The sequence below is a fragment of the Geotrypetes seraphini genome, chromosome 11, assembly GCF_902459505.1.
Source record: "Geotrypetes seraphini chromosome 11, aGeoSer1.1, whole genome shotgun sequence".
Lineage (NCBI taxonomy): Eukaryota > Metazoa > Chordata > Amphibia > Gymnophiona > Dermophiidae > Geotrypetes > Geotrypetes seraphini.
Window position 1 is genome coordinate 9,379,406 of NC_047094.1, and position 12,637 is coordinate 9,392,042.

The 12,637-nt window shown below is 46.2% G+C and overlaps 1 protein-coding gene across 3 annotated transcripts in view; it reads right to left on the bottom strand.

The window, feature by feature from the left end:
- Positions 1 to 7,490: 7,490 nt before the first annotated feature.
- The window catches only part of RAI1 (retinoic acid induced 1), a 305,607-nt gene continuing 300,460 nt past the window's right edge, over positions 7,491 to 12,637 (bottom strand). For all 3 annotated transcript variants that reach the window (XM_033963665.1, XM_033963668.1, XM_033963666.1), the window contains one exon: positions 7,491 to 8,113. In XM_033963665.1, the coding sequence (XP_033819556.1) occupies positions 8,099 to 8,113 (15 nt within the window). In that variant the 3' untranslated portion in view covers positions 7,491 to 8,098. The remainder of the gene's footprint in view (positions 8,114 to 12,637) is intronic.

The window sequence follows — 12,637 nt, forward strand, 5'->3', positions numbered from 1 at the left end:
GCGTGAAGGATTGAACTCTGCGTGCAAAGTGTACCTCTCCGTGGTGGATTTCCGATGAGTCTGCCATGTAGCATTTTACTCCATGTGATCTTTTCATGGTTTGTATTCTACACCAATGCCTTCTGGGATTTGTGGTCAAGAAAACTCCAAAGTGCTTGGAGATGGGGAAGAAAATCCTCAAAAACAACAGAAAACGCTTTAGTGTCCGCCGTCTTCTCACACCGCTCTCTTCCCTGCGCCACTGCTGGTACAATCACAGGCTCAAAGCCGACACGCTTCCTGTTGCTGTGAGAAAAAGGATGTGCCGGCTTTTGTGTTTAAAGCTGCGGTGGTCAACGCAGGGGAGATATCGCGGCGACGGGACCACAGCAGCACGCTTTCGCTGCTGGTAGGGGGCCGACGCATGTGGTGGTGGGGGGAACTGGCCGGAAAGGAGCAGCGGAGATACCAAGTCTCACTCGCGAGGAGCAGGTCGGGCGCATTTTTAAAGCGTTCTCACTCTCACGCATCAGCATCACCGCCCTGGTCTTGATTGTGAGAGGGGAAGCCTTAGAGAAGAACACCAAATGGTTCGACCCGGAAGAACTCGGAGCACTCTTGAGAACCTGCCTGCCCTTTTCCCTTTACTTTAAGTACCTGTGCTCTGAAACCGATGTTACATACTTTTAACTACTGGGTGGAAGCAGTGGCACAGTAGGGGTGGCACACCTCCCCCCCCCCTGCAGCGCACACATGCACCCCCTTTCCCTTACCTTTTTAACTCCTCCGGCATGAACAGCATGCCCACGTAGGTGTCGGCTCACCCTTTGACATCACTTTCTAGGCGCGGGTCCTGGAAATGACGTCAGAGAGAGCGCCGATGCCGACGCGGGCAGCAACCTCGCGCTGGGGAAGTTGAAACAGTACAGGGGGAAAGCAAGGGGTGTGCATGTGGCAAGGAGAGGAGCGAGCGGGGCGGAGAAGGGGAGGAGTGTCCCGCCCTTAGGAAGACCACACCCCGGGTGGACCACCCCCTCCCCCACACCCTCTGGGTGGAAGACAAATATTAATGAAAAAAATTTACCCCCAAATGCTCCCCACTTTGTCTGTATTCTTTCAGAAGCTCCAAAGGAAAACCAATACCATTTTTGCAAAGCAAACACTACACAGAAATCATTCTAGATTTATACCCTGGCTATATTTAGTGTCTGAAAAGTCTCACCCTTTGGCCTTCGATCTCATTTCTTGACCTAGTAAATCTCACTCTTTGGGATGGTTGACCCTTGGCATCTCTGGAGTTGACTGAAGGGGGTGGGGGGGGGGTAGCAGATGTAAGCCCCAGGACAGGAGCATCAACGTGAAAGTTGTTTCATGGCACCAGTGGTGCAGACCACCCCGGGTGCCATCTTTGTGGGGGCACCGGTGCCTCTCTTCTCTCCCTCAACGTACCTCTTCAAATGTTCGCGGAACCATTAGCGATGATATGAAGGCTGCTAATCATGTGGAGAAGGCTTCGTCCAAGGCAAGACAAATAATGGGCTGCATCCGTAGGGGTTTTGTCAGCAGAAAACCTGAAGTCATAATACCACTGTACAGATCCATGGTGAGACCTCATCTCGAGTATTGTGTTCAATTCTGGAGACCACACTACCGGAAAGATGTGTTGAGAATTGAGTCGGTTCAGCGAATGGCTACCAGGATGGTCTTGGGGCTCAGGGATCTCACGTATGAAGAAAGGCTAAAAAAACTGCGGATGTACTCACTGGAGGAGCGAAGAGAGAGGGGGGACATGATTGAGACCTTTAAGTATATCACGGGGCGTATAGAGGTGAAAGATGATATCTTCAGTCTTACAGGGCCCTCGGTGACCAGAGGACACTCGCTGAAAATCAGGGGAGGGAAATTTCAGGGTGATGCTAGAAAGTACTTCTTCACCGAAAGGGTGGTCGATCATTGGAACGAGCTGCCTCAGCAGGTGATTGAGGCCAACAGCGTGTCAGATTTTAAGAGAAAATGGGATATTCACGTGGGATCTATAGGGGAGTAAAAGTCAGGGAGTGGGTCATTGGTAAGGGCAGACTCGATGGGCTATGGCCCTTTTCTGCCGTCAATTTCTATGTTTCTATGTAACCAGGATGTGACGTCAGAAGAAAGCCGAGGCCGGCATGAGCAGCAGGCGGAAGATGCTGCTTGCTCCAGCAAACGTTTCAAAAGGTGGGGGGGAGGGGGGGAATAGCAGGGCAAAGCTGGGCATCACCACCCCGTGTGCCAGCCTCCCCAGCTACGCCACTGCATGGTACCACAATCCTTTGAGCCAACCCTGGAAGCTGAATTCCAGTATTGCATTACCCCAATTTTACTCAGTTTTCATTGGTTATCTGTACCTGGTTGGGCAGACTGGATGGACCATTTGGGTCGTTATCTGCCGTCATTTACTATGTTACTATAAATAGAGAGTTTAAAGTGCTTTGTTGGATTTAAAAAGCTGTGGATGCTTCTTTGAGTTGAATCTTTTATTCCAACTAGATTTGAAAATGTTTTGACGCTTATTGACCATATGTAAGGGAGAGTTCTTCTGCAATAATTGAACTATGTAGGTTTGTTAATATTTTATGCCTGTTATTATGTAAACCATATAGGTAATATACGTTATATAAATTTTTAAATAAATAAAATAAATAAGCAGCCGGCAGCGATGAGCAATCTTTTTAACCAATATCAGCCAACTCGCACATTACGCTTCCATTCTTGAAGCAGGTGAGATTAGGGTGTCATCGTCATTCGATGACTGCAGCGCAAGGCGCTCTTGCTGTGGAACGCCTTGACGTTTGAATGAAAGAGGGCCCCATCTTTAGTAAGCTCACATGTCGACGTTTCTGAACCTGCAGTCGGACTGCCGCGGCCTTCATGGTTGAGTCACGGCGAGAGGAAGAACTTCGTACGTTTCGTCAGGGGCAGAGGAGGAAGGCGCGAGCGCCAGGCGGGTATCCAGATGAGCAGATGCAACGACGGGTTGACGTGTGCAAGACCGAGAAGAATTCACAACCCTGAAAAAAAAAAAAAAACGGCTGCATGGAAAGAAGTTCTCTTCGGATGAAGCCAAAAGCGCCACAGCCGCAGCTCTATAAGCGACGTCACGAAAGTCTACTGCACGTCTTTGAATTGGTTTTGAAACGCTGCAAAAAAATGTACTGAGTGCGAAGGACGCAATTTTGAAAAAGAAAAATGTGCAGTGGAGTCATCTGATTCTGAATAAAGAACACAGTCTCATTACTTTTCAATCCGCTCTCGTATATGTGTTGGAGCGGTTTATAAAATAACTCGGTGCTCGTTTTTTTCGGCACTAAAGGTTGGGCTCCACCTGCCGAATCTAGTCCCACGTGTAGGCATTGCTAGGGGGCGTGGCCTAGAGTGAGGCAGATTTTTGATGTACAAACTACATACATCTGTATAGAATAAATATATTCACAACAGATATAAATTTGTGTGTGAGAATTACATAAGAACATAAGAATAGCCTTACAGGGTCAGACCAATGGACCATCTAAAAAGTAGCCCGTTCTCACGATGGCTAATCCAGGCCCCTAGTACCTGGCCAAAACTCATGGAATAGCAACATTCCAGAATCTGAAAGATTAGCAAGATTCCGGAATCCCAAAGAGTAGCAACATTCCATGCGGAATCCCCAGAGTAGCAACATTCTGGAATCCCCAGAGTAGCAACATTCCGGAATCCCCAGAGTTGCAACATTCCATGCCACCGATTCAGGGCAAGCAGAGGCTTCCCCCATGTCCCTCTCAATAACAGACAATGAACTTTTCCTCCAGGGAATTGTCCAAACCCTTCTTAAAACCAGCTACGCTATCCGCTCTTACCACGTCCTCAGGCAATGCTTTCCAGAGCTTAACTACTCTCTGAGCAAAAAATATTTCCTCCTATTGGTTTTAAAAGTATTTCCCTGTAACTTCATCGAGTGGCCCCTAGTCTTTGTCATTTTCGACGGAGTGAAAAGTCGATCCACTTGTAGAATTTCTGCAGTATTCTGGAGAGAGGAATAAAAAATATAGGAATGACCAGACGGAAGGAGGAAACCGAGGAGACCTGGTTCTCAATAAAAGTCTTTATTCTATATCCCAACAGAACGATTCTCGGACTGGCACATGCTGCCTTCATAAAACAGGTGCCTTTTTGGACTTTTGACATTGCGCTCTTATAAAATTACTCCCAGTGCGGAAAGGGCAGATACCGATACTCACGAAGCAGGAGAGAGATGCAAGGGCGATTCTACCGCATGATTTCAGGAAAATGAAAGGACGTGACAAGGTGGTGGTCAGAGCTGGCACGGCGCAAGTATGCCCAAGGAGAGGCAGAGTGGGCCTGGAAAAAAGGAATGATTATGCCATTGTAGAATGAAACCTCGCGTGGAGTATCTGTCCAGTTCTAGAAGCTGTACAGGAAACAAGGGCTAATTCCAACCAACGATGGGACAAGGATGACGATAAGCTGGGAAAAGGAAGAAAGTCCGCAACAGTACAGTAAGAGCCATTTTACTGCAGAGGCAGACCCCCCAATTTTGGGCGGACCTGGACCTAACATGGGTCCGATTTTGGCTGGGCCTGGCATCTCTTCCTCCCACCCTGCATGCGATCTGGGCGCTTTCAGCATCTGTCCCAGGTGATCCGTCTGTCAACTCCCACCCCTCCCCCTCCGCCATCCGGGATCTCAACTCCTTTTAAAGGCCACTTCGCCGGCCATGAGCGATGATCGATGTGAAGCTGTTCAGCGTCGGCTCACAGCCTTCCTTCTGACGCAACTTCCTGTTTCCGCATAGGCGGGCCTATATCAGAGGGAGGGCAATGAGCCAGCACGGAGCAGCTTGCATTGATCACTGCTCGCTGCTGGCGAAGTTGCATTTAAAAGGTACGCGAGGGGAGGAATGCCGGGCGTTTTCAGCAGGCGGGACTTGAGGGATCCCCGCCAGCCACATTCTAGGTCTTCAGGAATTAGGCGAACCAGAACCTACCCGTAGCCACACCACTGTCCTGCAATCTTTGGCCGTTAGCCCTCACCCACGATTGGGATCCAGTGATCACCTTCACCCAGAGATTAGAGCCTAACGGACTTCTATTCTGTCTTGCTTTGGGACGCTAAGGTTTTTTATTTATTTTAATTTTATTCTTTTTATTTCGGATTATTTAAATTGTACCCTTCCCTCACCATTCTTGGACTTTTGTTGTATCTTTACTATTTCAATAACCGTTTACTCAGGATTGTGAGCCTTCGGGTCAGATAGGGAAGTTCTAAGTACCTAATTTTATTTGTAACCGCTTAGATCTGTGATATGCTGAAGCGTGATAACAAATATTATTAAACATAAACTCCAGCTCTAGCTTAAAGCAACACATCTTAAAAGCACAACTAATACCGAGTCAAGCTCTCGCTCTCTAAAGGGATGAAATATGTTTCAGAATTGATTGTGAGAAGGCATTTCTTCATTTTCTTGTGACCTTTAGAGATCTGGGTATCAACGTTGCCCCTGAAGAAGGTATTAGCTGAAACGTGGCCATGTGGGACTTTTTTTCTTTTTCCCAACGTCTTCATCTTTGGCGAGTCCTAGAAGTCCTACTTGCCATAGGCTATAGTTTGAGTCCCTAAGCCCTAGGGCAGGGGTGTCAAAGTCCCTCCTCGAGGGCCGCAATCCAGTCGGGTTTTCAGGATTTCCCCGATGAATATGCATGAGATCTATGTGCATGCACTGCTTTCGTTGTATGCTAATAGATCTCATGCATATTCATCGGGGAAATCTTGAAATCCCGACTGGATTGCGACCCTCGAGGAGGGACTTTGACACCCCTGCCCTAGAGGGATGAGCCCTATTGTTCTAAGTTTAGGGTTACCATATGGCTCCAGAAAAAGGAGGACGGATTGAGACATCCGGGTTTTACTTCCACTGAAAGCAACAGAAGTAAAACCCAGATGTCTCAATCCATCTTCTTTTTTTTTTTTTTTTCTGGAGCCATATGGTAATCCAATCTAAATACGCATATCCTAGAGGAGAGACAAAGGGGATATGGGAGACATTAAAAAAAAACTGAAGGTACTTACAGTACAAAACAATGGTCATCTTTTCCCCACAGAAAGGAAGTTTTGCAATATGGCGTCATGATGTGAAGTTACAGAAGTGCAATATGGGAAAATATGTTCCAGGGAGAGGGTGATGGATGTATAGAATGCTTTCTTAAAGCATTCAAATCGGCTTTGTACAGAGGGGAGTGAAGGGAAAGCAGATGCAGAGCCTAGAGGCAGGGCAGGGCAGGTCAGAGGGGGATTGACATAAGAATTGGCATTCTCCAACAGTGGCCAACTCAGGTCCCAAGTACCAAAACAGATTCCATGCTGCCTATCCTAGGATGCAAAACACTGCAGTTCGTCTAATTTTTAGGCTACAAAAGCCAGATTACGTAACCTTCTATTATAGAGAGTTACAATGGTTACCTTTCGAGGTGAGGTGCTGTTTAATTCTGGATGCCTATGTTATAAGGCAGTGTAGGGCATGGCCCCAGCTTATCTAATTGAGCATTTTGAATTTCTCTAGTTCCCGAATACAAACAATATTTGATTTTCCATTGGTTAGGGGATGCCGGCCCCAAAGATTCCACAACAGATTACCCTCTTATCAGGCAGCCACTTGGGATTCTGTTTTTCATCGATTATTTCCCACTTCCACATCTTACGCAAACTTTAGAAAACTGCTCAAAGCTTATTTATATGGTAAATTTTTATAATCGGTAACTTATGATATGTCAAATTATAATTCACTGTTTGATGTTCAGCCTTTCTTGCTTATTGTAAATGGCAAGGATCCATATGGTTTTGCGACATACAAGTGACATGTTATGTTACGTCATCTCAATAATGGCCTATGGACTTCTCTTTTAGGAGATTATCCAAACCTTCTTTAAACCCTGCTAAGCTAACTGACTTCACTACATTTTCCGGCGACAAATTCCAAAGTTTAATTACACAGCGAGTGAAAGAAATATTTTCTGTGGTTTGTTTTCAATCTACTACTTAGTACTAGCTGGTCTGGAATAGCGAGTGGATGGCGGCAGGGTACTGTCCAATGAGGCCTTAGGGACCTAGGAGGCTAAATGTTTGAACAACATCCACAGCAGAACTGGTACCACAGCAGAACTGGTAACGTTGTGGTTAGACTTGGGAAGATGGGGGGTGCAGGGCATGTAGGAATAAAGGGGTCTTTGTGTTCTCATTTGCTGGGAGGAAAATGACTATAGATGGCTTAGATAAGGAGTGACATGGTAGCCGGGATGTATCCTCAGCAGATGGACTGAAATAACTCTGCAGACTGGTTGGACTGGTTATTTGTCATTTTCCAATCACAATAAGATAAAGAAAAGGGGTTTCCCACACTCGGGCCAGCTTTTAAGGAAAATCCCTTTCCCTGCTCTGTACCCACAACATTTAGAACAAGTAAGAGTGAAATCAGCAAGTCAGTGTAAGAGATTTTTACTGAGCTAAAATTGCTCATGACATCCCCAGTCCAGAAAACAGACAGCCTAGATTTGATACTAAAATGTAACCTTAGATCCTGGAAAACTGGCAATCGGCACAGTATGATTTCCATACGTTACCCTGGCCTTATATGACACCTTCACTGAGTAAAAAGCAGTTCTTTATAACAAGCCTTAGGGCTCCCAGTGTAAGAATAATCCAGGGCTGCGCACAATGAGACCTGCTTCTTCTCAGAGTCCGCACCAGTGTCCCTCCAGAGAACTCCACAGTTCGCACAAGCGCCCCCCCTGCAGGAGACTTTCACTGTTTCCAGTTCTGCCCCCCCACCCCACCCCCGCTGAGGTCTCCACAGTCTGACGTGTCACTGTGATGCTGCAGTGAAAAACTGCTTGCCCTCACTGGGAATGGAGTGGCATTCCTGCCGGAGAAGCAGGCAGGACGTGGGGTGTCCCTGTGTTCCCTTCTCCGTTCCCCCTCGATATCGGTTTCCTTTCAAGGTGTTGCTGAAAAGCAGTTGCTGCAGCGAGACAGTGGAATGGAAGTTGGCTCTTTCCTGCAGAATGGAGAAGGTTTTCGGGCACATGGATTACAGAGCCTGCCGCTGGGGAAGAAAAAAAGAAAAAGCAAGTTATACTATGTTCAGAATGGGTGAGACAGACTACGGCCTCATGAAGATTATTTTTAATTTTTACCAGAATTTTCTGATATTATGCACTATAAATAAATGGCCTTTAGTTTCCAATAGATAGAGCAACGTGAAAAGTAGTGTCTGTTGCACCTCCATATTCTATCAACAGATGGCAGCACTGAAGCACTGCACATGCTCATTTGTTCACTGAAACCTCTTTCTTCACCTCAGTTGGTGAGAAGCGTCTGTGTGAAGAGGTTGTTTTTCTACACTTCTTCTTCCATATTCGCGGGAGTTAGGGGCAGAGCTGGCCCATAAATAACTTTTAGGGCCGATTCTGACCCATCCCTGCCTCCTGGACATCTCCACACCTTACCTGGCAGTCTAGCAGTGAAATGAGGCAGGAGTGATCCTCCAACGCTCCCACGCCGTGCTGAGCCATGAACGAAAATGGCTGCCTTGAACTGCTGTAGTGAGACCACGGGAACTAACAGCAGCCATTTATGTTGACGTCTCTGCATGGGGCAGGAGCGTAGGAAGATCGCTCCTGCCCCGCTAGGCCACCAGGTATGGTGTGGAGAGGTCCGGGAGGCGGGGGGTGGGTCAGGGTTTAGAAACTCATGAATAACTGAAGTCATGAGTCCTAAACCTGCGAATTTGGAGGGAGAAGTGTATTTATTTATTATTTATTGGGATTTAATAACTGCCTTTTCATGAAGAAATTCACCCAAAGCAGTTTACAAAACACTGAATAGCAATCAAGTACTCTTTAAGTATTTTCCCTATCTATCCCAGCAGGCAGTAGTACCTGGACAATGGAGAGTTAAGTGGCTGAGTCAAACTCACAACCTCAGGATACTGAGGTAACAGCTTTAACCATTCAGGCCCAGATGCACTAAAGTCAGCGATCGTCTAATGATCGTCGCTAAACCGGTTTTGACTGATTTAGTGAGGATCAGGTTTGCCAACCTGATGCACAAAACGGCTCTCTGAATGTTTTCTGCAGGATTGCTCATTCTCCAAACCGGCCATGCAAATAAGGTCATTAATACTGAAATGCCATGTAAACTAGCAGAGCGACTGATGCTCTAGCATGGTTCTGCGATGCACAAAAAAAAAGTGATCGCTTTTAGTCAGGGGTGCGATCGACCAGTAGATTGACCAGTAGATTGCAAAGGCAACGCGAGTCGATCGTGGAGCCCATCCCGGGCTCCGTGAAAGACTCGTGTTGCCTTCGCATTCTACCCGGTTCCCTAAGCGGTAAACAGGATGCAGAAGCGCTGGGCCGACCAGCCTTCCCCCCCCCCTCCGACGTCCCGACATCAGAATGAAGTCTGGAGGAGAGGAAGCATACAGGAGGCTGAAAGAAGGGAAGAAATATTGGATGCACAGTCAGAAGAATAAAGTGCAACCAGAGACTCATGAAATCATCAGACAACAAAGGTAGGAAAAATGATTTTATTTTCAATTTAGTGATCAAAATGTGTCAGTTTTGAGAATTTATATCTGCTGTCTATATTTTGCACTATGGCCTCTTTTTACTAAACCGCAATAGCGGTTTTTAGCGTAGGGAGCCTATAAGCGTCGAGAGAGTGCGAGGCATTCAGCGCAGCTCCCTGCGCTAAAATCCACTATCGCGGTTTAGTACAAAGGGAGGAGGTATATTAGTCTATTTCTGTATAGTTGTTACTGAGGTGACATTGCATAAAGTCATCTGCCTTGACCTCTTTGAAAAAACCCCAGAATATAAATGATAATTAACATTTTCTCTGTGTACAGTGTGCTTTGTGGTTTGTGGTTTTTTTAAAAAAAATTTTATTGTTGGTAGATCATTTTGACTTGGTCATTTTAAAAATAGCTCGCAAGCCCCAAAAGTGTGGGCACCCCTTCTTTTAGTGATCCGAAAAAAGCGACTGGTGAAGACCAGTCACTTACCTGGAAGTAAGGAAGAAGTAGGTAATTACAGGCCGGTAAGTCTGACTTCTGTGGTAAACAAATTAATGGACATGCTTTTAAAACAGAGAACGGTCAAGTTTCTGGAATCCTGGATCGGAGGCAACATGGATTCACTAGAGGTAGGTCTTGTCAGACAAATCTGATCAATTTCTTTGACTGGGTGAATTGGATAGAGGATATATGCTAGATGTGGTGGATTTAGATTGTAGCAAAGCCTTTGACAGTGTTCCACACAGACTAATAAATAAACTGAGTGTCCTTGGGATGAGTCCCAAAGTGACGGGCTGGGTCAAGAACGGTGTACCTCAAGGTTCTGTTCTTGGGTTCTTTTTAACATTATTATAAACGATATTGCTGAAGGGTTGTCGGGTAAGATTTGCCTCTTTGCGGATGATACAAAAATTTGCACTAGAGTAGACACGCCGGATGGTGTGAATAACATGAAGAAAGACCTGGCGAAGCTGGAAGAAAGGTTTGAAATTTGGCAGCTAAAATTTAATGCTAAGAAATGCAAAGTCGTGCATTTGGGCTGCAAAAACCTGAGGGAAACGGTACAGATTAGGGAGTGAAGAGCTTATGTGCACGACAGAAAAGCAGGACTTGGGTGGGATTGTATGTGAAGATCTTAAGGTGGCCAAACAGGTTGAAAAGGTGATGGCGAAAGCTAGAAGGATGCTGGATTGCATAGGGCAGGGGTGTCCAATGTCGGTCCTCGAGGGCCGCAGTCCAGTCGGGTTTTCAGGATTTCCCCAATGAATATGCATGAGATCTATTTGCATGCACTGCTTTCAATGCATATTCATTGGGGAAATCCTGAAAACCCGACTGGATTGCGGCCCTCGAGGACCGACATTGGACACCCCTGGCATAGGGAGAGGTTTGGCCAGTAGGAAAAAGGAGGTATTGATGCCCCTGTATAAGACTTTGGCGAGACCTCATTTAGAATATTGTGTACAATTCTGGAGGCTTCACCTTTAAAAATATATAAAAAGGATGGAGTCGGTCCAGAGCAGGGGTGTCAAAGTCCCTCCTTGAGGGCCGCAATCCAGTCGGGTTTTCAGGATTTCCCCAATGAATATGCATTGAAAGCAGTGCATGCACATAGATCTCATGCATATTCATTGGGGAAATCCTGAAAACCCGACTGGATTTCGGCCCTCAAGGAGGGACTTTGAGACCCCTGGTCCAGAGGAAGGCTACTAAAATGGTGGGTGGTCTTCGTCATAAGGCGTATGGGGGATAGACTTAAAGATCTCAATCTGTAGACTTTGGAGGAAAGGTGGGAGAGGGGAGATATGATAGAGACATTTAAATACCTACGTGATGTAAATGCGCATGAGTCGAGTCTGTTTCATTTGAAAGGAAGCTCCGGAATGAGAGGGCATAGGATGAAGTTAAGAGGTGATAGGCTCCGGAGTAATCTAAGGAAATACTTTTTTACAGAAAGGGTGGTAGGTGCGTGGAACAGTCTCCCAGAAATGGTGGTGGAGACAGAAACTGTGTCTGAATTCAAGAGGGCCTGGGATAGGCATGTAGGATCTCTTAGAGAGAGGAAGAGATAATGGTTACTGTGGATGGGCAGAGTGGATGGGCCATTTGGCCTTTAGCTGCCATCATGTTTCTATAACATGCCATAACATTTTTTTAAAATAGACACAGATTCTGTGTGTGTGTTACACATGCACAATATCTGCCCCATTTAAAAAAAACAAACAAACCCACAACCGCAAGCCTCCTACCCCTCCTCCCCCTCCCATGATGAGTCCTACATGCTGGGTTTCTGGCTCTGAATTTCTTACAGGAAAGAATTGGGATGTCAAATTTTCAAATGTATGTGTGCAGTGAGGCACAACCAGTTCAGCTGGTCTGGCCTGAGGTTGTGTCACTGGAAAACCAAAATCTGACACTGTCTTTCTGTTTTGGAGATTTTGCTTTAGTATCTGTCCTTCTTCCCTGTCATATCGGCGGCAGCAAGCCATGCTGCCACGCAAAGCAGATTTAATTGGCAGATGTAGCCAGAAGTGGAGGCCATGATCACCCAAAGTCAAAACCCTTCTTGAGTTCATGTGTTGTGGATTCCACAAAGATAGAGACATCCGGATCTTAAACCGTCCTCCTTTTTCTGAAGCCATCTGGTGGCTCTAGCTGGGAGGGACTTCCCAAACGTGTCCTTAGTGACTCCACTGTCAGACAGGTTTTGCAGGAAATCTACATGCTGGACATGAACAGGACTTCTTAACCCAATCCCTGGGGTACACCAAATCCTATTGGGATTTCAGGATATCCAGAGTGAATATGCATGAGACAGAGTGGCATGCAAATCTATTTCATCCATATTCATTGTGGATATCCGGGAACCTAATGGTACTACTCAAAAGGGGCCAGAGAAGAGCGACTAAAATGGTTAAGGGGCTGGAGGAGTTGCCGTACAGTGAGAGATTGGAGTAACTGGGCCTCTTCTCCCTTGAAAAGAGGAGACTGAGAGGGGACATGATCGAAACATTCAAGATAATGAAGGGAATAGACTTAGTAGATAAAGAC